The sequence below is a fragment of the Amblyomma americanum genome, chromosome 4 (assembly GCF_052857255.1).
Source record: "Amblyomma americanum isolate KBUSLIRL-KWMA chromosome 4, ASM5285725v1, whole genome shotgun sequence".
Classification (NCBI taxonomy): domain Eukaryota; kingdom Metazoa; phylum Arthropoda; class Arachnida; order Ixodida; family Ixodidae; genus Amblyomma; species Amblyomma americanum.
In genome coordinates, this window is record NC_135500.1 from 83,556,235 (window position 1) to 83,579,636 (window position 23,402).

The 23,402-nt window shown below is 45.9% G+C and overlaps 1 protein-coding gene across 1 annotated transcript; it reads right to left on the bottom strand.

The window, feature by feature from the left end:
• Window positions 1-2,547: 2,547 nt before the first annotated feature.
• Window positions 2,548-8,891, bottom strand: LOC144130218 (uncharacterized). Its single transcript, XM_077664198.1, has 5 exons — window positions 8,781-8,891; window positions 8,231-8,296; window positions 6,837-6,919; window positions 5,715-5,934; window positions 2,548-2,655 (listed from the first exon to the last, which is right to left on the bottom strand). The coding sequence occupies exons 2-5, from the start codon at window positions 8,256-8,258 to the stop codon at window positions 2,570-2,572; spliced, it is 417 nt and encodes a 138-aa protein (XP_077520324.1). The 5' UTR covers window positions 8,259-8,296; window positions 8,781-8,891; the 3' UTR covers window positions 2,548-2,569.
• Between the last annotated feature and the right edge of the window lie 14,511 nt (window positions 8,892-23,402).

A 23,402-nucleotide genomic window follows, 5' to 3' on the forward strand; every position in this document is an offset into this window, starting at 1 on the left:
CCGATTGACTCAGTTTTGCAAAAACTTTGGAGCCACTCAGGTGGCTCCGGCCAGTGGTTCGTCATGACAAAATCGCAACAGTGCGCTTCTCAGACTTTTGGGGATAACCACCTTGAACGGGTCAATGGACTAATCATCGGTGGCTATGTATTTCAGCACGAGCCCGTCATGGTCCAGCAAATATGAATCCCCCGGGGCTCGCCGCGACACACGCTGGCTTTTACCCCCTGCGCCAGCTACAACCCTTACAAAAATCAATGTTGACTTTGTGTTAAAATTCCAGCAACCCATGTCAACACACACTGTTGAAATTGTGTTGAAAAGGTGGAGAGTTTTGGGTGATTCAGTGTTGACAGCATGTTGAGCCCATGTTGAAAATTGGCACATGAGTTTCTGTTGTGCATGTGTTGAATTAATTCAACACTAACTGCTGTTGATTTTCTGTTGAAGTGATGTTGAAAAGCTAAAAGTTGATTATCTGTTGAATTTCGACCAATAAACAACAAAAAATGTGTACGATCATAAGTTAGCCAGCAGCTAACTTGGCACGTGGCGGCCAGCCAAAGAATGAGGCGCGATGAGCAACGGCAGAGATATGATTTAATGGCAGTTAGGCACGAGCACCATGCCACTGCCAGCCTCGTCGTCTTTGTAACACTATCTGGGGCCATGAGCGATTGTTCCGGATCATTGAAGAGTACAAAATGGTGATGAGCTTGAGGGGTGAAAGTAGTGCCACAATGAATAAGCTGGGCGAATGATTCCTGGTCCAGAAAACTTCCAGGCCGCAGTACAGTGCATACTGTACAGCGATCACTACTACCTCGTGCCTTTCTAGCTATCGGCAGCCAGGACTAGGTCTTCCCATGTCCACAGCTACCCATAAGCTCACGGCTCTCGGAATCTCCAATACCGTGAGCGAACTGATCGAAGCAACCCTCACCGCCCAGTATGAGCGGCTCTCACTCACACACGCTGGCCGAGCGGTACTGCAGCAAGTTGGGATCTCCCCGCCGAGATCGGCCCCCAGTTACGCTGAACTTACATCGGAATATCGCCTAAATCTCCGCATTCCTCCCATTCCCAAACGGATGCACCCGGAACACCACGCCGAGAGACGGGCCGACCGGGCTCGTCAGTTCGAGAAACGCTTCAGCGGACGTCCGGACGTCACGTATACGGTCGCCTCTTACCATCCATCGAGGCCAGCGATGGTGGCGGTAGCTCTCGCCCCTCACCGCAGCTGGTACACAGCCTGCAGCATTCGCAATGCAGAAACAGTCACCGCAGCTGAGGAGGTTGCCATTGCGCTCGCGCCAGCCGACCCTAATACCAAAGTCGTCATCAGTGACTCTCAACAGGCTATTCGCAATTACGATGCTGGCCGTATCTCTTGCCAGGCGTTACACATTCTACGTTCTACAGCACCCTCTTCCACATCTCGCTTACTTCTTTGGGCTCCAGCCCACGAGTCGCTCAGCGGAAACGCCCAGGCACACACTCTCGCTCGAGATCTCAGCTGCCGAGCCGAGAGTATGATCAGCCACCCTGCTTCCGCTGACACTAATATCCCACGCGCTTCTCTACTCACCACTTACATGGACATACTCCAGCACTACCGACTCCAAAGGTGCACATATCCTCCCGCACACCGCGATCTAACAAGACGCGAGGCCGTCCAATGGCGCAAACTACAAACTGGCAGCTTCCCACACCCCCTCTTATACAGCAGGATCTTTCCGGAACAGATAGCCCCCATGTGTAAACACTGCTCAACTCCGGCCACACTCATACACATGGTGTGGACTTGTACACATTACAACACAGACAACGCAAACACCCCAGAGACGTGGGAGTCTCTCCTGTGTACTTCCAAGCCAGCAGACCAACGCTGGCTTATCCAGCGCGCGGTGGAGGCCGCGGCATCCCAAAGGATCCCCGCCGACCTCCTCTAAGTCAGCGCAACCGGTCCTCTGACTGGTCCCCTGTTTTTGGGCGCAATAAAAGAGTTTACCTACCTACCAGCCAGGACCTACAGTCAGAGCTGGTGGCAGGCAGGTACACCTCCCCAATGCAATGCTTCATCTCCTACTATGCACCATAGAAATCAACTTGTCCTTCTAAATTTACTACCACCTGTCAGATAAGCACAAGCTTGCCTGACTCATCCCCATTTCCATGAGTTTTGTACAGCTTAAAGTTGTAGTATGTACGTCATGTTAATTTAGCTGCGTCATATCACAATTCACCTCCAGACAGGCTAGTGCACTTTCTAGGTGATGAAGCCAGTGTGTACCTTGGATAAAGTGGGCATGCATTAGTAATTTTTTCGTGCACAGCTGGTTTTAACTATTTTGGATGAAGCAACCATTTTACTGCATCACACTCATTCAACTCGCAAATCTTTCAAGAAGTGATATTTCAGATATCTGCTTAGCTTAGAGACAAGTAGTTCTGTCAGCTGTAGATTATGAGCATATTCTGCGCGTTGTTACTGACCAACAACAAATATAGTTGGATATTCATTTTTTAACAGAAGGCAGGAAATAATAGTTGAACTCATTTCAGTTTATTTTAGTTCCCGTGCAAGGAGTGCTGCCAGGCTGTTTTTTAAATACGCCACATTGACTCCAGGAAAATGGTCACACGTGTACCCTGCAAAGATATAAAACAAATCACAATTACAGTGTGCTACATATCAACTGAAACACAAAGTCAATATTATTTGTGTGCACTGCCCTTGATCACCTCATCATACTGGTATGGTATATAGGGTTTACCATCCCAGAACAACGCAAGGCTATAAGGGGCGCCGCAGTTGAAGGCTCCAGATTTGAACCACATGGTGTTCTGTGCACTGAAATATGGCCGCCGAGTGCATAACCACTGAGCCACTGCACTGGGGCATGCATGAAATTACATGTGCCGTCAAGAATGAGTCAATATGCCTGTCACTGCTTGCATGATATCAACTGAAACTATTGCCACAACTAGCTGCCTCAACTCTGTGAACATTACCATACTATGCTTACTTTCTCCTTGGACATGAAACTGAAGAGAGTACACTAAAGCATCGGGTTACACACAGAATGTGCACTTCAATACTGTCCGTCTTGAACAGTTTCAGCAATATTAATTGTTCAGGAAAAGTAAAAGAAAATTCGACATCCACAACCACTGAGAAACAGTAACTGCAAAAAAATAAACTACAATGTTGGGCAGGCTGGGTTATACTAAGATAAATGCTAAGTACACAAAAGCAGCAAAAGCAATTAAACTGCACAAGCAGATAAAACTACCTTCCTAAAGAACCACTGCCATGCTACTTGTGCATTAATTACAGTTGTGTATAGAACATTCAATTTTATAGCTCTGATTTCCATGGCACTCCACAAAGAAAGCATGTCAGCACAGATGTTTTACTCTGCTTCAAACAAAACAGTCTGCTAAAGAGTCCTATTATTCATACAGTAGCCTGTTTTGGCCTATGGTAACCTTCATAGTGGTAAGGCAGATCTCGCATACCTCACCCAACTGAATGTGCCCATGCTTGCTTCAGCTATTTGCACCAGAAATGAGTCATGAGGACCGAGCTTACAGAACGCTAAATTTCATGAACGCACAGTTTATCTTGTGCCTCCTTAGCAAGTAATAAAGTGCAGTAACCGACGAGTAATTCGGAGTTCGATGAGGCACTGTCAGTTACCCCATAGAAGCGCATACGTATTCACGACGGATATTTTGGACTTTCAAAGTCCGAAAGTTTGATTTTTCAGACTAATTTCAGTCGCCTGCGGGCCAAAATCGGCCATCTTATTGGCTTTTTGCTGGCGCAAAAGGCGCCATCTTTGATTGAGGTGGATTTACTCTGCAGTTGGATTGGCTTGAAATACTTTTGGTACCTCATTTTTGCCAGTAGAGGTCCCTGCGATCTCTGACACTTCGAGGTGGCAGTCGGATAGTCATCGCCGTCAACTTGCTTTTGTTGCCAAAATTCTCGGGGGCAGTTATCGCTTGTCTCATACGTCAAAAATTAAAAACTGGTTGTTGGGGGAAGGAAGTGGCGCAATATCTGTCTCACACCTCGGTGGACACCTGAATCGTGCATTAAGAGAAGGGATAAAGAAGGGACTAAGAGAACAATGAGGTGCCATAGTGGAGGGCTCCGGAGTAATTTCGACTACCTGGGGATCTTTGAACGTGCACTGACATCGCACAGCTCAGGGGCGCCTGTGCATTTCGCCTCCATTGAAATGCGGCCGCTGCGGTCGGGTACGAACCCGGGGAATCCGGATTAGTAGCCGAGCTCCCTAACCACTGAGCCACCACAGCGGGTCTCATACAGTCATTCGCCGTTTCGTCACTTGGATTTCTCCGACCGTGTCGACAGAGTGACGCTCCGTCTTCATGAAGTTACATCCATTCGCCATTTTGTGATTGCTTTGAACGAAAAGTGCCTTGTCTTTGAGTGTGTTTGACAAGCGGTGTAGTGCACACTTGGGTTGTGGATAACATGGCCCCGCCAGGTCCGTGAAGGAAGCGCGGGAAGTATTAAGCTAAACGCCGTGACCTTGCTGTCTAGCGTAGACAGTGAAAGCACAACTTTGGCACATATCGTCGGCAGCAAGAGAAATTTTCCGCTTAACTTCTCTTTCGCTGCGAAACACTGCCACCGAGTCGCACTCATGACGCCAAAACAAAGCAGGGAAATAGTGCAAACTGGGGTGCAGTACATGAAAGAGTGCCCGACACTAGGCTCAACAACACTGGCTGAAGAAAACGTGGCCAATGGCGGGGGAAGAATAAACAGACTATGAATGTGGATTCCGCTACACGTTTCGCTGGCCCCTCGTCGTCTTGACAAGCGTTGACGACAATGAGAATGGCAGACTACACGTGGAAGGCCGCCATCGCGCACTGCTGTGAAGCTGACCCCCCCAAAAGAAAAAATTAGCAGGTAACTCGCACCCTCACTTATTAAAGGCGTTTTTTCAAATTTCGGTGCAGGTTATACGCGAGCAAATGCGGCACGTGCCAGCACTTTCTCATGGTGCAGCGTCTGTTTTTAAGGTATGCATTGGGTGACTGATAAAATATGTCAGCCTATTTGCCCACACACTTCTGCCAGCCACGCAAACATCCCCACTCATGTGGTCCCTCCACCTTCGCACATGACTGCACATGCCAGGTTTGGTGTTTTCAGCATACCATGTGGGCTAAGATATCTGCCAGCACACATTTCTGGTAGAAATAATATAATAAACAACCATGAGAAATGTTAGCACAAGGCAGTTTGCGGTCTGTGGACCTTGTAGTCTTCACCTATGGAAAAGTTTATGTAGACATAGAAAAGGAGGGTGCCAAGTGCCATAATATGGCACAAAAGCAGTGCTGTCGCCATGGGCGCAACCAATACACACACACTTGCAAGTGCTGTTGTGCTGTGGAATGTTATGTTAATCTGGCGCTAGAAAAATTAGCCTTCTGGCTGAAGCCATGACAGTACAGCCCATAAAAGAAGTGCACCAAATTTCTGAGCAGCGAGGCAGTGGAGTGTTGGAAGGGACTGCTCTAAAGTCTTGCAAGCAGCCGGGTCTCTCTCATAACTTAAAACTCGAACTTAACTACATGGCCTATACTTTTCCTTCAATGCTTTGCTATAGTTTGGCCCTTAATTTTTAAGCAAGCAAGCAGAGAAGAGATGGAACACTCACCTATCACAGCAGACAGCCGAACAGGGTCTAGGGCCTCCTTCACAGGAAGGCCCTTTTGCACGTTATTTTTCATCCCATAGAGGGACTTTCCCCTCAACTCCTCCTCCGTGAACACATTCCGAAGGAGCGCCCTGGCGAATTTCCCAGGGCTGCTTTGACACTGCCGCTTCAACATTTGCAGAATGGTGCGGTCAACCAGTACACCATTCCCAATGTCAACCTGCAAACAGCACAGCAATCAAAGATAAAGGCAAGCAAGCGAATTCAGCTGTTTCAATGGAAATGCTAGATTGCCCGTTATCCTCTGTGCAGTTGGGATGTCAGCAGTTGTTTAATGCGAGTAAATTACTTAACTGTACTGCAACTGCAAAAATTTTTCGAAAGATCCTGCATTAATGGGTTCAATGCGAATTGTAGTGCTGTAATAGCCTAGCGACTAGATAAAGTGCCTGCAAGGAAAGCATGGGCTCTTTCACGTTACCTGAGCATATTGCACTGTATGACCATCTACTTCAGGGGTCCTCAAATTGGATCTATGGTACACCGAGGTATGATGGAGGGCTTTTTGGGGTTTCCTGAGCATCTATTTACATGCATGCCTCTACAATAACCTTTTCAATTGCCAATTTTTTTAGGACTGATCACACTGCAACTGATTAGTGCACAGCCAGTCATAACTTAATTTGGTCATTTCTTCGATACGTGTTTCATAACCTGTTCGTGCTCAGCACTTCGCGGAAAAGATTTGAGGAATTTATGGTTGTAGACGGCTCAGTTGGTATACTAAGGCACCAATGCGTGTCTGATTTAGCATTTCGTCTCCATGCCTTGAGGAAGCAACAAGGATGATTGCACGTGGCTGGCTAAGCGAAAAACATGCATGTGCTGCCGATCACCCGCAGTGCCCTCTTTCTGGCAATTCTCCCTTTCACTGTCCGGTGGGGCGACGGTCTGCAAACATGCAGATATACATTTTAGGACATGCCTCTAATGGGCTCATGCATGAATTCAAGAAGCCGTGATAACTTCTCTATCGAATGCCAGAGAAAATTTCAAACGCAGAAGAGTACCTCACTTGTATATTCAAGAGTATGTGCAACGATCATATTTTAGCTCACAAACCTTTGCACATGGCACAACAGGCTGATCTGGCTCCTTTTTGGACTCCAGCATCCTCTCCAGCCGTTTCACCATTTTGGCTGGCACTGCAATGGACAGGGAAAGAAAATTGTTAGCATTCTATTAAAACAGGATGAATGTGAGCACACCACTCAAAGCCCAGGCAGCAACCCGCAAGTAAGTAGTCTATTTTCCAGTTGTAAACAAAACACCTATAAACATCTACCATTATAAAAAAGTATGGAATCAGTTAAAAGGGCCCTGAAATGAATTCGATGAGCTTATTCTAGTGCAACATATCTGCAGAGGTGGTCTTTATAAGCATTCAACTCATATTTGAAAGCTGTGCATGAACCCTATAATTTGAAATAATTTTTAAATCTCTGCTCGCAGTACCTCGCAATCGATTAAGGAGACACACCTCATCGTGCGTCCCCCACCCCAATGACATCAGTGGGCAGAGGCGGTGAGGCGTGTCTCCGTAACCGGTTGCAAGCTACTGCGAGCAGATTTTTAAAAAATTATTTCCAAATGATAGGGTCCATGCAGAGCTTCCAAATATGACTCGAATGCCCACAAAGACCACCTCTACAAATCTGGTCCACTAGAATGAGCCCATCAAAATGATATCAGGGGCCCTTTAAAACAAAAACACCGGTTTCTGGGCATGTTAAGGGTAGCCAATGCCTGTTTCGCAGAGCAGGGTTTGTACATTTTCCTTTCCAAAATACACAAATATTCAAGAGGCATTCCTATCGCTGGCCTATATTTTAAATTTACATGAATAAAAATACTGCCACAAGGTTTCGTTTCCTCCTTCAAAAAGCGCAAGGGGCCTAGCATCTAAGCTGTAGCAGCCGCATAGATTCTAGGAAAGTTTATTATCATTAGTAGTGAATATTGTTCGGCAATGTGTGGAACCAAAGGTTTATAGCTACTTAGAATAAAGCTGGAATTCAACCTAGTTCATGTACAAAATGATGAGCCATTTCAGTGGAGTTTACTGTATCAAGGCTCTCTCAAAGATTCTCCAGAAACTGGGTGTTAGGTTGAACACTATCTGTCATCTATACAACTGGCTGACAAACACATTTTTTAAAAATGAAGAAACATCTCCAAGTGCAAAGCCTATCCACAAGCTATCAACTGAAGAACTTTTTGCAAACATTTTCACACAGTTCATATGATGGGCCTTGCTTGAGTCCATGAGATGCCCTAGAGTATATTGCGCATAAATAAAATCTCAAATTGCAAGATATGTCCGAGATGTCGCTCTGCTTAAAAACAAACACAGACGTCTTACATTAAAAATGAATATTGCATTGTTAACCAGCCTGAATAAAACACTCATATCTGAAATGAACACCAAGAAAGAGATTGTTATGACTTGTGCTTACCAGCAAGGAGAAGGAAAAGGAAAGACATGGAAGGTTAATCAGAACAAACCATTTTGCTGTGCTGCACTGTGAGAAAGGAGTGTCGGGGCAATGGTGAAGCAGAAAAAGAAGCAAGAGGAAAATGAAATCAGTAAACAATGTCAGCACAGACATAAGTTTGAAAACTCAGGCAGGCAAATATTTTCGTTAAGCAATAGATATGGCAATACTAACAATGCCCAACGGTGCGTGCTTATAAAGAGACCATCTTGATCTGAAAGTGTTGACAGTTAAAGGCAAAGAATAAACAGTGCTGTAGAAGAGGAAACATTACACCCGCTGAGCACGAACACAGTACAAATGTATGCTTCGGGCATAGAACAGTTGTATCTGTGAAGTGGTGATCAAGAACCAGCAGACTGCACACAGTTATGCTAAGTATTCAGACATGTATGACGTAATGCCTCCAAGCACAAAATGCACGCACTTAATGATTTATTGCAAGAACAGGTTTCATGCCAAAACTAAAATTTCAAGTGCAAGGAATGTGAAGCCATCCCAGAATTCTCACCAGCTATTTTCTCGGCTGCTTCCAGCTGCCTCTTCAAACTTTCATTTTCATTTCTCAGGCAGGAAATCTCCTCCTGCTGCTCCTTAAGCTGCTGTGCAGCTGATCTACAGCATGGGTGTTCCTGAAGAAGTGGCATGACAATTATTGAAATGTAAAATATTTTGAAAATTGAAGCATATCCTTGTGCAGTTTCAACCACTTCTGGCTGTAGTATACATGCCAGATGTCTTCAGTATTAAAAAAAAAAGGTTTGGTTTTTGTAATGATTGCAGTAGTTTACTGCATGACCACTTAAAACTGAATAGCACGCACTTCAGCTGTTCTAATGTCCACATGATATGCGCTACTAGCAAGGGCTACACATTCCTAACATAATGAAACATCCAGCACTGAAAAGTATGAGTATTTCAGATTGCATTTCATTACTGGGGTAGAAAAACTGAATCCACAAGAAAAAAACAACCACTATCAAGGACACAGGCGAATATGAACAATCTGCTTACGTGTGCACTTGTCACAAATAAACAAGCACCATGTGCAAAAAAACTACCTTTATAGTTTAGAAGCCACTTTACTGCTGTTGCATATTCTCATCAAGTACCACATGCATTAAATGAAAAACACTAACTTCAACCAAGACACCAATGGATTAACATAATGCACCATCCGTTAGTTCATAATATGAACAGCCACAAGTAATTAGCGCTTCAGGTTTGCCCCTGATTTGGTTTGAGAAGAAAAGAGGAGCACACACTGTGCAATTTGTAGGCAAAGGCATGCTTTGGCAGTGGGAAACCTAAAGTTCAGCCATGTTTGTGCACACATATGGAACCACCCCTTGACTCCACCAAAACAAAGGGCAAATATACCAACCAAAATGTAAGGACTATTTCAGCCATTTGACTGGCACTCTTAGAGGTTGTGACCCCTGGCAGCACCCATTACCAGTTAATAGAATGGCAGCAAATAACTTGCGAGTCCATGCTTAGTGACAGTTTTCTTGTTGATTATTAAGCAATTCAGTCATATGTAATATGAAACTAAAAAAGAACAAATTGATTTGGTTTACTTTGGAGGTACTGCGTACCCAGCCCTTATTTTTCCATCAAATGGGAGTTTAAGGATGAAGCGAAAACCTGCTAGTGGTTTTATGCCATTATACAATACAACTGCCATCTACTCTGCCAGGGTGGCTCGGTAGTTATGGTGCTCGGCTTCTAACCCTAAAGACTAGATATACCGTATGATCTCTCCCACTGCGATTCTACGCTGTTTGTCACCAGTGGCTCAGAGTGGCATTTACAAATGCCTATTCGGACCTCATCACAATGGCAGACTCTCCTGCACGTGAGAACTACGGGTTTGATGAGCGGATCGGGCACCTACTTAGCGACTGCCTACGGTTTGAGTGTGAGTGCACCCTCCCAACCACTTGGACCCTTGTCCTCCACCCCCATAAGCAAGGTTTGTAGTGCACTGCACCTAACAATAATATAAGAGGAAAGCAGTGAAGGCGGTTTTGAAATTTTTAAAGCTCTCACAGTTGAGTTTCTGGCTATAAACTATGCATCTACTACAGTCAGATACAGCTCAAGAAAGAAGTGGCAAAATGCCCCAAAGGAGGACCTTCATTCATTGGCATCAACCGATCTTTATGCCATTATGGTTAATCCATGGCTAATTGCAGTCGATCAACCTCTAGCTCTCAATCCCCAGCAGCCGCAGAGCAACTAACCAAGGCGGCACTCTAAACAACAATGCAGTGGAGAGTCCTAACAATCGCTCGATCCAGACAGGCTGCCATTGGAAACTAAACCTGGCAACATATAACGCAAAAACCTTAAGAGTGAGGCTAGCCTGGCAGTGTTAGAAGAATTTCCAGGTATTGGATGTCTAGGGTTTAGTGATGTTAGGAGGGCAGATGAAGCATATAAAATGTTAACGGGTGACACTGTACTATGTTGCTGATTAATGTCAAGGAGAGAGCTAGATGTGACATCCCTGGAAACAAAAAGGAATTCTGCAGCCTTAATGAGATGTTGGCAGCTATTGTAATTGAGCTTAACGAGAAGGTTGTACCGCCATCAGCATGCTTAACATGAACGCTCGGCAGCATGGCTTGGGCTGGCTTGGACTGATGTCAGCGCTGCGACGCGTCACAATTTTGGTACGACTGTCAGGTCATGAATGACGCCACATGGAGTTCGGCCAGTGGTAGGTTTGTATAGAGGAGCGACATGTATACGATTGTCTGAAGTGGCAGTGCTCGACTTGCTGTACTATAAGGACGCTTGATGACGTCACCCTTTTCACTTGCTATCTGTGATTTTCGATACCACCTGCGAGTACACATACAACCCATAAGCTTTTAGTGCAAAAGCAGTTTTGCTCACTAACATCAACCAGGAATTTTGTGATCATTGGATCTTGTGCAGTTTCCTAGCAATAGCGATGATACATCAGGTAAGTTAAAAAGAAATCAAGATAACATCCACCACTGGGAGTCGAACCCGCGGCGAGGTGAACTGATCAGATTTGCAGGCCGCTGCGCGAGAGCACTAGGCTATCACCGCAGCCAAACATGCCTCGTGTTAAACTGCAGAACACAGTTATGCCGTGAATTGCACATCTGCAGTGCAAATAGGCTTGTAGGGGTTTAACGTCCCAAAGCAACTCAGGCTATGAGAGACGCCGTAGTAAAGGGCTCCGGAAATTTCGACCACCTGGGGTTCTTTAACGTGCACTGACATCGCATAGTACACGGGCCTCTAGCATTTCGCCTCCACCGAAATTTGACCGCCGCGGTCGAGATCGAACCCGCGTCTTTCAGACCGGCAGCCGAGCGCCATAACCACTAAGCCACCGCGGCGGCTGTTGCAGTGCAAACAGATCAGACAAGCTTAACAGGAGTGTAATATTGTCCCCAGATGTGTCGACGGCCCAGCAAAGCAAAATCATGACCTCTACTCAGTTTTACTGCGTTAAAGAGACTATGGGACTATGCAATGAATAATAAGTCACTTGTAAATGTTTTCAATGCTTAGAAATTATGCTAAGAAGCATTGACACCAAGTACGAGTCTTCGAAACTGAACCGGCAATTTATTATGAATTTTTAAAAACCGTGTTTTTTAAAATTTGCGGGCTGATTGGTGTCCTCGTAGTGACCGATTTTTAAACTTATATCATGAAAAAAGACGTCACTGTACCCATGACGTCGCCAGGCCACCACACGCTCTCATTCGCTGGAGCCACGGCAGCCACGAAGTCACAGGCACACTTCCGGTAGCCGTGAAAATCGTCTGCTCGTGCCACCGCACGACTCTCGGGCAAGCGCGAGCCAGGGCGTTGCCTTCGCGCATATGGTTTCAATTTTCCTCTGCCGCCTCCTTCTGTATGGAGTTCCGGAGCCACTCGCAGTGGCTCGTCGAGTCGCTACTGTCGTCACTGGCGTTCAGTCGGTATGGCGTGAACGCATAGGGCTCGATGCCCATCGCGGCCGTAAGAGCGAGCAGTCGCACCTTGAGGTTCCGGTCTATTACTGCTAACTACAACAGACGACAAGCAAAGAAACCCGACGCGCGCCGCAATCACGCCGCCGACGCTGCTGCTGGGGTGCTAGGAGCGACAACCGGAAGTTGCAAAAGGAACGTCAGCGGATGACGTATTCATGGGCGGGGCCCAGTCCCAGAGCTGTTTTCTTTATTTTTGTCTGGTGCCCCAAGTGTACGAGTTGAGGGGGGAGAGGAGGAGCGTAATTTTAAATCGTCTATATCTTCGGTGTTATCGATGCTAGCTTAAAAATTCTTGCATTGGGGTGACGAGTGATGAAATGCCTATCTCTCGTCTGCTTTATGTAATCTCAATTAATTTATTGCATAGTCCCTTGAAAACCCTACAAATTTTATTGCCATATGCCCTGAAATTATTTATTTTCCTGCTGTCTTGCAGGCTAGAAAATGGCAGGCTTTGCACAATGTTTGCTAGGCTAGGGGAATCACACCCTTTACAGAAAATTGAAAATTGATTTCTTGGGGAAAGGAAATGGCCCAGTGTCTGTCTCACATATCAGCAGACACCTGAACAGGACACCTGAACCCTGCCATAAGGGAAGGGATAAAGGAGGGACTAAAAGAAGAAAGGAAGAAACAGGTACCGTAGTGGAGCTTTTAGTCCATTGCAGGTTTTTGTTCAATAATATGATACTTATACAAGTGGTAATGCTAGGGTTGAGGTCCATCATATTTTGCACTTTCTACATGCTGAATGGAAAGAATGGTACCCAAATATTAAGGAACCGTGCTGAGTGCGAAAAGGAAACTGCGGATAACCTAGAACATCGCGGAAACGACACTGCAGATTTGGAGACTCCAGACGAGACGTCATTGATGAGTGTTGCCCTGTACAGCAGTCTGTGTTGAAAGGGACACAGGATGAGCGCTCGTCCTGTGTCCCTCTCTTGTCCTCGTTTGTCTCATGCTAAGGCAACCTGGATATCATGAATCACCAACTGGCCTAAAACTCCACTTTATTAAAAGCTTAGTTTGAATCGCATCAACGAGTCTAGCTCAAGACATGTACGTGCAGTTCTTATGCCCCGACACTAGATCTCCAGAGCAGCATGGACTATGCAGGAAGCCGCCCTGCAAAGAACCCTTCGATGCACACTTTGAGGCCAAACTCGAAAGGCGTGCAAGACATCGCACACCATGTTGCTTTGCTGAGATAAGCAAACCGCAACATTTTCCGGGTGCACATGAGACTGCAGCCACGACCAAAAAGTGGCAAAACAAGCCTGTCAAGTGGGTGCTCTTCCCCCGCCGGTCAGACACAGGAGTAAGACAAGTCGACCAGTCAAATCGAGCTGCACTCCGGCTGTGGTTAGCTGCCGTAAACATACTGAGATATTATCTCAGCAACAGTGGCCAACGCTCAATGGAACTGGCGTCAGTCCAAGCCATGCTGTCAAGCATTCGTGTTAAGTGTGCCGACAGCAGTGCAGTCAATGAACTTATGGTCGTGAACACAGAAACTTATGGCAGATAGCTACAAACTCTAGTTGTGGCAATGCGCGGTAGCTACTTTTCACAATGTGGCAAAAAGGGTTCTGCTGCCTTGCCTGCTTCTGGCAAACGGAGAAACGCACCTCCCTTTCTACTGTTTTTTAAAGCAATCGCCGTGCATCACCACAAGTAGAGTTCGAGGCTGCTCGGCACGCACTTCAGTGCTCATGCTCATAAATTTCATGACTGCGCAGGTTTACACAGCTATACCCAGACAATATGAGGAGATGTTTGAAAGATTCTAAGGAGACATTGTTAACTATGCCTGGAACCCGACAGGGTCAGTTTAAGCGAAGCAGGAGAGGCCTTTGTTTTGCAGTGGACGTAGCATAGTTAGTCTGATGATAATTTGATCAATGCACACCCCCACACACAAAAAGCCCTACCATCAGCAGCAAAATGCAGCATTGTAGATCATGCTATTACAAATGATTAGCAACTCATCGTCGTAGCAGCAAGCGCAGGGGCACCTATGCATCAGCTAGGTTTGGGCTGCTAAGCACATGCAACGAACTACCATCTGCACCAATGCAATAATTGGCAACAGACCTTAACAAAGTCCTGAGCAGTTCGTTACTTTATAGCCCTTGCATGCAGTTGTGTGACCGTTCTTGTGGTCTCTACTTTTTCTCAGGCGTGTACAAACAGCCCAGGCCTGGATGTCCTCTAAAGTATTTGGTTTCCCGCCTTTCCGTCTTTTGCGGCAAAAATTTATAAGTCACACTATTTAAATACCACACAGAGAAAATAAGCGATGGCCTAGGCAGTAAAGGATTTACATATGCAACTTCTGCGTGCAGGTTGCGAATGCACGTGGAACACATTTTGGTTCCCTTGCTCGTCAAGAGGCACAGGAACAAAGTTATTAGTAAACCTGATACAGTAAATTGCCCCGCATTAAAGGCATGTTACAATAACAGCATCTGTGGTGAAATGCCCACAGTTATCCTTGATATTGCGTTCGCCACCGCGCACGCACAAATATTCAAACGGCCCCCCTTGAACTGAAATCGCTTTGAAACGAACGACAGTGCAAAGAACACACGTAACAGCATCACTGATACGCACATTGCACGTGGCCATCCCGGCTGACGGTTGGCTGTCCTCCCTCCGCCTGTCCACGCATTCTGGCGCTTCCGCAGCAAGTTTCGCCCTTTTTTTTTCTAGTGAGGCTTGTTTACCTGTCAGAAACAATGCAAATGAACTCCACTACCTGAAAAGGCGTAAACTTGACTAAACACGCAAAAGAAATACAAGTACTCACCTAGGTACAGCAATTCAGCTTTCGCCGGCTGCTCGCCCTCCTTCCAGAAAACGCTCACAACTGAGCCTTTCAATTGTTTTATGGCGCCTTCTTCGGTTAAAAGTCGGATGCCGATGGCAGGGTCCGCGAGGGATTTAACAGGATAAACATCCCACTTAGCTTCCTCCACCCATTTGATCAAAATGTGGCTCATTGTCACGGACTGGGTAGAAACACGAGGCCTTCCTGTAGCACCTGCTGAACCGACTGGACCGCAAACAGGGCTTGGTGGGCTTGGCTTGGATGGTTGGAATTACAGGTGCGGTATTTGGCTGCACTCATGCCTTTTGCCGCTAGGGAAGGGCACCTACGGTTGGTGTGGCGCTACAGTCAACTTGTTGGGCAAGATTGCATTTGCCATTACTTTACTTCAAGCACGCTTCATTACTCGATTTCAAAATAATAAGACAGGAAAAATTCACCGGTAGGCAGTGAGAGGAGAGTAATCATTTATCCTAGCACATGCACTTCAAACCGCGTTCGAAAATTGCATACGCGAATGCCAGTAGCGCCGTCATAAATAGCAGACGATGACAACATCCGAGCGCCCATGCGAGCGCCCTTCCTTTGTTACTGGTAGAAGCGACCGACGATCCTTTGAAAGCTTCTTGGAAAGCACGGGTGACCATAACACGGAAGATATATATAGCTTCCTGTCCCATATAATCTCCAGTTAACCTGGTACTGTGCCTGCTGCCACCATGCCTCCGAAAAGGCAGTACAGTAAATACTTATGGGACTCGTCGGCCGAGGTTCCGCATCGTTCAAAGTGTAGGTTCAAGCAGCGGGAGTTACTTGGCGCGCCATCAGCTTCTCGAGCTGATAGTGACTCGGATGAATCGGGTGATGAAAGCTCCTATGCAATTAATGAAGAACAGAACACAGCCGGCGTTACAGATTCCAGCTCTGGTGCCTGTGCTGGGGAGACTGCGCACAGCCGCTCACGTTCTTGTGAATCTTCTGAAGGCGCTTTTCCCGAAGATGTCTCATCGGACGAAGTTGACGACGTCTCGTGCGAAGAAAGCGAACCTGAACCGCATGAACCCGAAAGTCACGAGGCCTCACCGGATGAGCGGACTGGTGAATTGGTAACAGCCCTTGCCATTTGTTTCTGCATGTGCGGTGAACTGCTGAATTAAGGGAACACGCGATCGCGTGGCCTCCGAGTTTCGCGAAGCGCTGCCGCGAAAGCTGGCGAGAAAAGACTTCATCATAAGAAGCATGCGCCGTTAGTACGCTTGGTTGCTTTTTCCGGGCATGCGCCTGGTGCTGCTTTCGCCGTCAGTCGGTTGTAGAGTTTCACGAAGCGTGGAGGCCACGCAGTCGTGTGTATTCTTTAGCCGCCGTGGTGGCTCAATGGTTGTGACGCTCGGCTCCTAACCCGAAATACGCGAGTTAGATCCTTGCCGCGGCGGTCGAATTTCGATGGAGGCGAAGTTCTAGAGGCCCGTGTACTGCGCGATGCAAGTGCACGTTAAAGAACCGCAGGTGGTCGAAATTTCCGGAGCCCTTCACTATGGCGTCCCTCATAGCCAGAGTCATTTTGGGATGTTATACCCCCATAGACTATAGACCAGATCATTTATCAGTAGGCCGTACTCTACTGCAGTATGAAAAGGGATAATGGATTATATGTTGTTTGACAGGAGCTTATAGCAGAACCTTATAGTTAGGTTATTTTCAGTTTAAGTGCTGTTTCTTTTTAAGAGCCGCCATGCAATGTTGACAGGAGAAAATAGTATTTTTCAATTTAAATGCTGTTCCTTGTTTAAGAGATGAAGAGCCCACAGAGTTCTTATCCCTTTGTAAGAGAGCTTAACATGTGTTGCACTTGCTTCAAGTGTCAGCAAATGGACAACTGTGCACCTATGTACTGTCGGGAAGAAAAGTCTGCAGGACCAGCGAGTGACAACAGAAATGGAAAAATTATTATTGTCCGGTTGCTTGAGGCCGCACTTCTAGATGTTGAAGTCTGGCTTACATGCTCTTATATGCAGTATTTAAATGATGTGGCAGTCATAAGAGGCTCCTGTGTGACTAGATTGCTTGTTGCACATAAAGTTGCGTCTCGATAGTACATTTTTGCATGCTGAAAGCTACCAAACAACAAAACATCACTTAGCATGTTTCTATCTGTCACTGATAGGCACCCTTCGTTATCTGCATTTACAAGTGCAGGTGCACCGTTCATCATATCCCATTAAGACGGAGGAAAAATTCAAAAGCTTTTGAGCCTATTCCATCAGTAAACTGCCTTACAATACTTTCTGACATAATTTGCAGTCCTAATGCAGGTGTTTTTTATGTCGAGAGGACTGCGGTATGGCCGCACAGCACACTTGACGAGCACACTTGAGGTCTCTTCACATAGTCATTGCCACAAATGTGTACCACTTTTTTTTTCTGCAAACTAGTAGTTGAAATGCTTGAAAGTGATGTCATTTAAGTTCTAGTCATTCTGAGTACAATTTTATCTTTTGTTCCCTAAGACGCATACAGTCTAGCAACGAGATGCATTGTAATGTCATGAAGACGATTGGTAATGCAGTAATGTACAGTTATAAGAGCATCTTCCACGCACAGCGTTTTTCATGAAACCTTGCTCGTTTGCTCAGAACACGCTCGCATTGCACTTCAAATGTTGGTTACGGTTTTTTTTCTTTTTTTAGGATGACTTGCTGTTTCCAGGAGCAAATATAACGCAAGCAGAAAGCTTGCTCATGGTGATGGCTCACAGTTTGCGACATGGCTGCTCCAAGGAGGCGACAGAGAGCCTAGTACGACTTATTGGTGCCCACTTGTCCTCAGGGGTGACATACCCAGGATCGAAATATGCCTTATTTAGGCATTTTATTGCCTGTGAAAAGCAATACAAAAAACACTTACTGTACTGCTTGCACTGAGTACATAGGTGAGGCGATAGAAGGAGAAGATATTTCATGTCCTAAATGTAATTTAGTGCACACACATGAGAGTCTTATCAAATCTTCTTCCTTTTTTCTTGTCATGGACCTCAAAAGCCAGCTCCGAGAGGTGCTAGAGTCTACAGTGGCTAAAAGAGAGGGAACCTCGGTTCAATACGAAGTGGCAGACATTACACAAAGCATTCATTATAATAAATTGCCTTTGTCTGCCGATGATGTCACACTCACCTTCAACACTGATGGTGTGCCTCTCTTTGAGAGTTCAAATCTGAGTATGTGGCCACTGCTGGTAATGGTGAATGAACTGCCTTACAAGCACCGGAGAGAGAAGCTTCTTTTGGCAGGCTTGTGGGTAGGGTCTGGGAAGCCAGTAATGAATACATTTTTTATTCCATTTGTGAAGGCAATAAATGAGTTGTCTGCTGAGGGAGTCACGTGGCAGGACAGAGATGGAAATACACACTTGTCGAAGGCATTTCCTGGACCCTGTTCAGTGGACAGCGTCGCAAGGTGCGATGTAATGAATATGACCCAATTTAATGGGGCAAATGGTTGTGCTTGGTGTGAGCACCCTGGCCAAGTTGTAGCTAAAGGTAATGGCTTTTGCCGTGTGTATCCACCAGCCACACCATTGCCCAAGCCGAGGACACAAGATTCTTTTGCTGAGCATGCCAGTAAGGCAAGGGTCAGTCAGCAGGCAAGCTGTGGCATTAAGGGCGCAAGTGTTTTGACAATGCTTGCATTTTTTACATTTGGAGGAGGGTTTGCAGTTGACCATATGCACGCGGTGTGCTTAGGCTTCGTTCGAAGCACCTTGTTTATGTGGCTCAAATCACATCGCTGTCGGAAGTTCAGACTGCGCAAGCACCTTGAAGATGCAAACAAGTTGCTACTAAGCCTGACTCCTATATGGGAGATATCGAGACTCCCAAGGTCGCTATCACAGATCAAAGAATGGAAGGCGTCAGAGTGGAAGAACTGGATGTTGTTCTATTCGCCTGTTGTGCTCAAGGACTTTGTTCCAGAAAAGCACTACAAGCACTGGTTAAGGTTTGTTGCCATGATGCACTATCTGCTTGGTCCGTCAGTACACATAGAAGAGCTTCTCCGAATTGAGAAAGAAATGGTAAATTTTCTTATGGATTATGAAACCTTATATGGCACAGAGTATATGACATATAACTCCCATCTCCTGCTTCACCTCGTTGAAACTGTGAAAAACTGGGGGCCATTGTGGGGTTATTTCCTTTTTCCTTTTGAGGCAATGAACGGGACACTATGTAGATTTGTGAAAGGAACCCGATACCCTCATTTCCAAATTGTTCAGAAGTTCTGTATTCTGCAGGCACTTTCAACACTATGGTCAGCACACTCACTAAACCGAAAAGGGCGCCACATTCTAGAATCCGACTTCAGATGTCTGATGAAAGGGTATACTTTGAGAAAGAACTTCACTAAAGTGGGGTGCGTTCTGCTTTTGGGCAAAGGTGAACGTGTGGAGGGTGGTACAGTGTTCCGAAAAATGGTGCTTGGGCCTTTCAAATTCGGCACTGCAGGCCTCGACAAATCTCGCAGAAAAAATTCCTATGTATTCACGAACGGGCTTTTTGGTCGCATTGTCAAAATCCTTTTACCTTGCAGTCATTCTTCAAGCAGAAGTGATCATGTTGATGTGCATGTTGATGTCCTGAGTGTAAAGCAAGCAGTGTTCAGTAATGTCCCCCTGGATAAGAATTTGCAGTTTGTGAAGACAGAGTGTACATCACAAAGTTGCATCGTTGACGCAGAGTCTTTAAAAAAGTGCATATGTCTGAATAACACAGAATCTTTCTACTTGTGTGTAGTGAATGAAAATGAAATGCTAGAGTCTGTATGAGTCCATATGTACCTTTTGTTCTGTCATAAGTAGCAGCTGTTGTAGAGGTGCCACACCACTGACACCTCTCCTTGATAGACATAAGACCTTGTCCATTATCTTGATGCCGAAATTTTCATATGTTTGAGAGCCTTGGTGAAGGGGCCCACAGTATTAGTTGGCTACCAGGCATGTCACGTCAAGTCACAGTTTGCAATGTATGTAATAAGCACTGCCCATTTTATGTGATAGCATAAGGATCCCATTGATGCGTCTTATTGGCGGTGTTGTGTTGCTGTCACACTCAGTGAGACGGCAGTTTCTGGAGAAAAGTCTGTGGGCCCCCATATGTTGCACCAGTGCAAGACTGACCGTGTTAAAATTTGTGTGACGTCTAGCACAGAACTGCTAATCATAGCTTGCACCAGCCATCGATCGGCCGTCGAACTGTCAACCAACACATGCAAGGACATCTGTAGTATGGGTGTCCATGGGGAATTGCTATGCTATCATTTTGTCACATGTAATTAGCAATTATGTATCCCCTTTGGGGGTAATTTTCATATGAAAACCTGTGAGACCATTAGTTGTGGCACAAGCTGCTCTGTTTTCGAAACATTTAGGACGTTGAATTCATTCTTCAAGGCTGCTGCTTTCTCTTCACGTGATGCAGATAGTGGTTCATGCACTTCTTCAGGATCTTTCCAACTTTGCTTCGCTATGCGATAGCCATTATATTCCTTTGATTTTGAATGTGCATACTTGTTTACCAGCCTCACTGGGTGCCCAGTACCAAAGTGCTGTCTGTCTGAGGCGATGCCTGTTGTTGGAGCCTATCATCTCCATTTGTAGATGAGTCAACTTCTTCAAAGTTGCGATCATCATCACTACAGTCTGGTCAGTCCATATTCATCAAGTCGCCTGAGCGGTCCTTCACTTCAGCACTTTGCACGTTGACGCTTGGGTCATGTGCAGTAAACAGTAAAAGAACACGGGCGTTTTGCTCCAGCTGCCATGATGTGCACGTGCATTGAGGCTGGTTTATGGCAAAATTCATATGGTTCAAGATATTGCCAGCCGTTTACGTGGGTGTCATGCACCTGGCTGCAGTTTGTTGTTGACCTGGCCTGCACTTGACCATTCTTTTTTTGAACAGCCAGTGCAAAGTTGCATTTCAACTACCAGAAGTTGCACTGCACGCTTATAGCTCTGCTGAAGAAATTTAAGGAACTGGTGCAGCGAGTGTATTTGAATGAAACAGAGCTAGTGTTAGCAGAATGTGAAATATACATGTGTAAATTGCCATTTAAATGCTGCCCTAAGAGTGTAAATATATTAGGAGCACTTAGTAGAAAAGTGTCATGTGAGCATTTCTTACAAATGTGAGGTATAAATATAAGGGAAAGGGGGAGGGGGTTACACATTGTACATGCACTTTTATTTTGCAAGTGTTCTGCTGTGCTTGTAAATAGCTCATTGATATTGCCTGTACAGTTGTGTAAATAGTGACTAAAGGCGTAGTGTTGTGCAGACGTTATGTGTTGAAGTAAGTCTGGCCTTGAATGTTGTTGAGAAATGTGTTCAGATCTGAATGTTGTATTTGAAGAATTAGCTTGTGTGCAATAAACTGCTCGCTTTTCAACCTTGTACTTTGGTACCATTTTTTGTCGGAATGCCATCTTCACTCTGCTGAACTGAATTCCTGCCTCTAAATATCAATACAAAGGCACAACACTGCTGCACATTACAATCATTCTTGTGTTCTGCCTACTCTGCAGTAATATTGTTATTAATGACTATTGTGTAAAGCATGCATAAATTACTACAGTGTGATGAAACAAAAGAATGATGTAACAAGTACTCTTTAAAGCAGGCCCTACAGCCAATAGTGTCAACCAATTGTTATGACATCATGATATTAATCCCCTTGCATGCTTTAGCATGACATCACAGGCAAATGGCAGGTGCACAGGCAATAATCCTGGATAAACCAGGACATCATGACGATCGGTAGGGGCCATGCCTCGTATGAAGGGCATTTGCTGCTTTGATCATGAGTTTTATCCGTCTATAGCTACTGATAACACCGCAGTATTATTCAAAAAACCAGCTTCTGCTTTTCATAGTCCTTACCTTGACATTTTGAGAAAGCAGAAGTATAGGAATGTTACAGGCAATGAATAAGCATTTCATACATTTCAGTTTTTATGTCATTTTCTATCATATCCCTTAGAGCATTTGATGAATGCCATCTTGTCGATCCACTGCAATTGCTCGTAAAGCAAGTGTGGTTGGGTATAAGATAACTTTACCAAAACAAGAAAGAGCGGCATTACCTGCCAGCATGCAGACACTGCATGCTTTCAAGTGGTTCTTGTGAAGTTCATTAGTGCTAATGATGTGGGAGATTTTTCTTTTACTCAACGCATTTGGGAGGTGCCAGGTTGGATCCCCAGTGCCCCCGGGTACCCACCGGTTTTTAATGGGTACAAGATTTCACCTGCCTTGGTCCTTGGGTCTTCTAAGGTGTGATGCTTGAGAAAAGGGTCTCGGACCAAATAGTCGCCTTGATGGATCAGAGATAAATTCCGCCGTCAATAAGCAACCCTAAGTCCACTGTAGAAGTCCATTTGTAGCCAACGGATCAACGTTCAGCGAGAGGTGTGTGCGTTAATTCTTTCGAAAGAACTGCAGGCGACGGTGTGTGCTCGCGAGAGGGGAGGCGTCGTCGCGGAGACACCGTGGCTCTGGTCTGCCGTGTATGTTTCTCTTTTGTCCCCGCATTTCGCGCCGTTTTGTTTGTGCATGAATCAAGAGTAGCAGCCGATTTCTAACATAGCAGTAGATTCTCCTGTCAGAACAGCTCATGACGTGGCACACGGTGCTACGGATGGTTGCAAAGGACTTACTGTTGAACATTTTTCTGGTGGGTGCTCAAAGAAAAAAACAACAGAAATTCAACAGAAATTATGCACCATATTTGTGTTGAGGTTTTGGGCACAGAAATTCTGTTGGGTGAGTGTTGCGTAAACTCAACACGGTTGGGTCGGGGCATGGCCCCTCTCCATGCACAGCGTGGCTCGAGGGACTCGCTTGCCGGCGGTGGCGGACGATAGGCGCGCGCGGCGAGAATGTCGCCTTGAATGCGCTTTGCCTCGGCGGCCAGCTTCTCAAAATCTCGGAACCGGCCTCCGCGCAGGTATGCCGAAAAAGTCGGATGTGCCTGCCTGATCGTCCTTTCCACACGTTCCTCGTTCGAGGCTCTGGGCTCGGCGATTGAGAAAAGGTCGTCCATCGCACGTACGTACTCCAGGAGTGACTCATCCGGAGCCTGTGTACGGAGCTCCAACTCTCGCCGCATCCTACGCTCATAGTCAGCGGGCAGGAATTCGCGCAAGAATGCTGCACGGAACTCCTCGAGAGTTGCTGCCCGGTGGCCGGAAAGCCGATGCCACCTAGCTGCCGTGTCAGTCAGTGC

Bases quoted from the DNA above. Each gene is read 5' to 3' on its own strand.
- LOC144130218 (XM_077664198.1), bottom strand. From the start codon at position 8,258: ATGTCTTTCCTTTTCCTTCTCCTTGCTG. The intron at 6,920-8,230 runs GTAAGCACAAGT...TGTCCATTGCAG, and splicing joins CCTTTTCCTTCTCCTTGCTG to TGCCAGCCAAAATGGTGAAA. The intron at 5,935-6,836 runs GTTTGTGAGCTA...TGCTGTTTGCAG, and splicing joins CTGTTGTGCCATGTGCAAAG to GTTGACATTGGGAATGGTGT.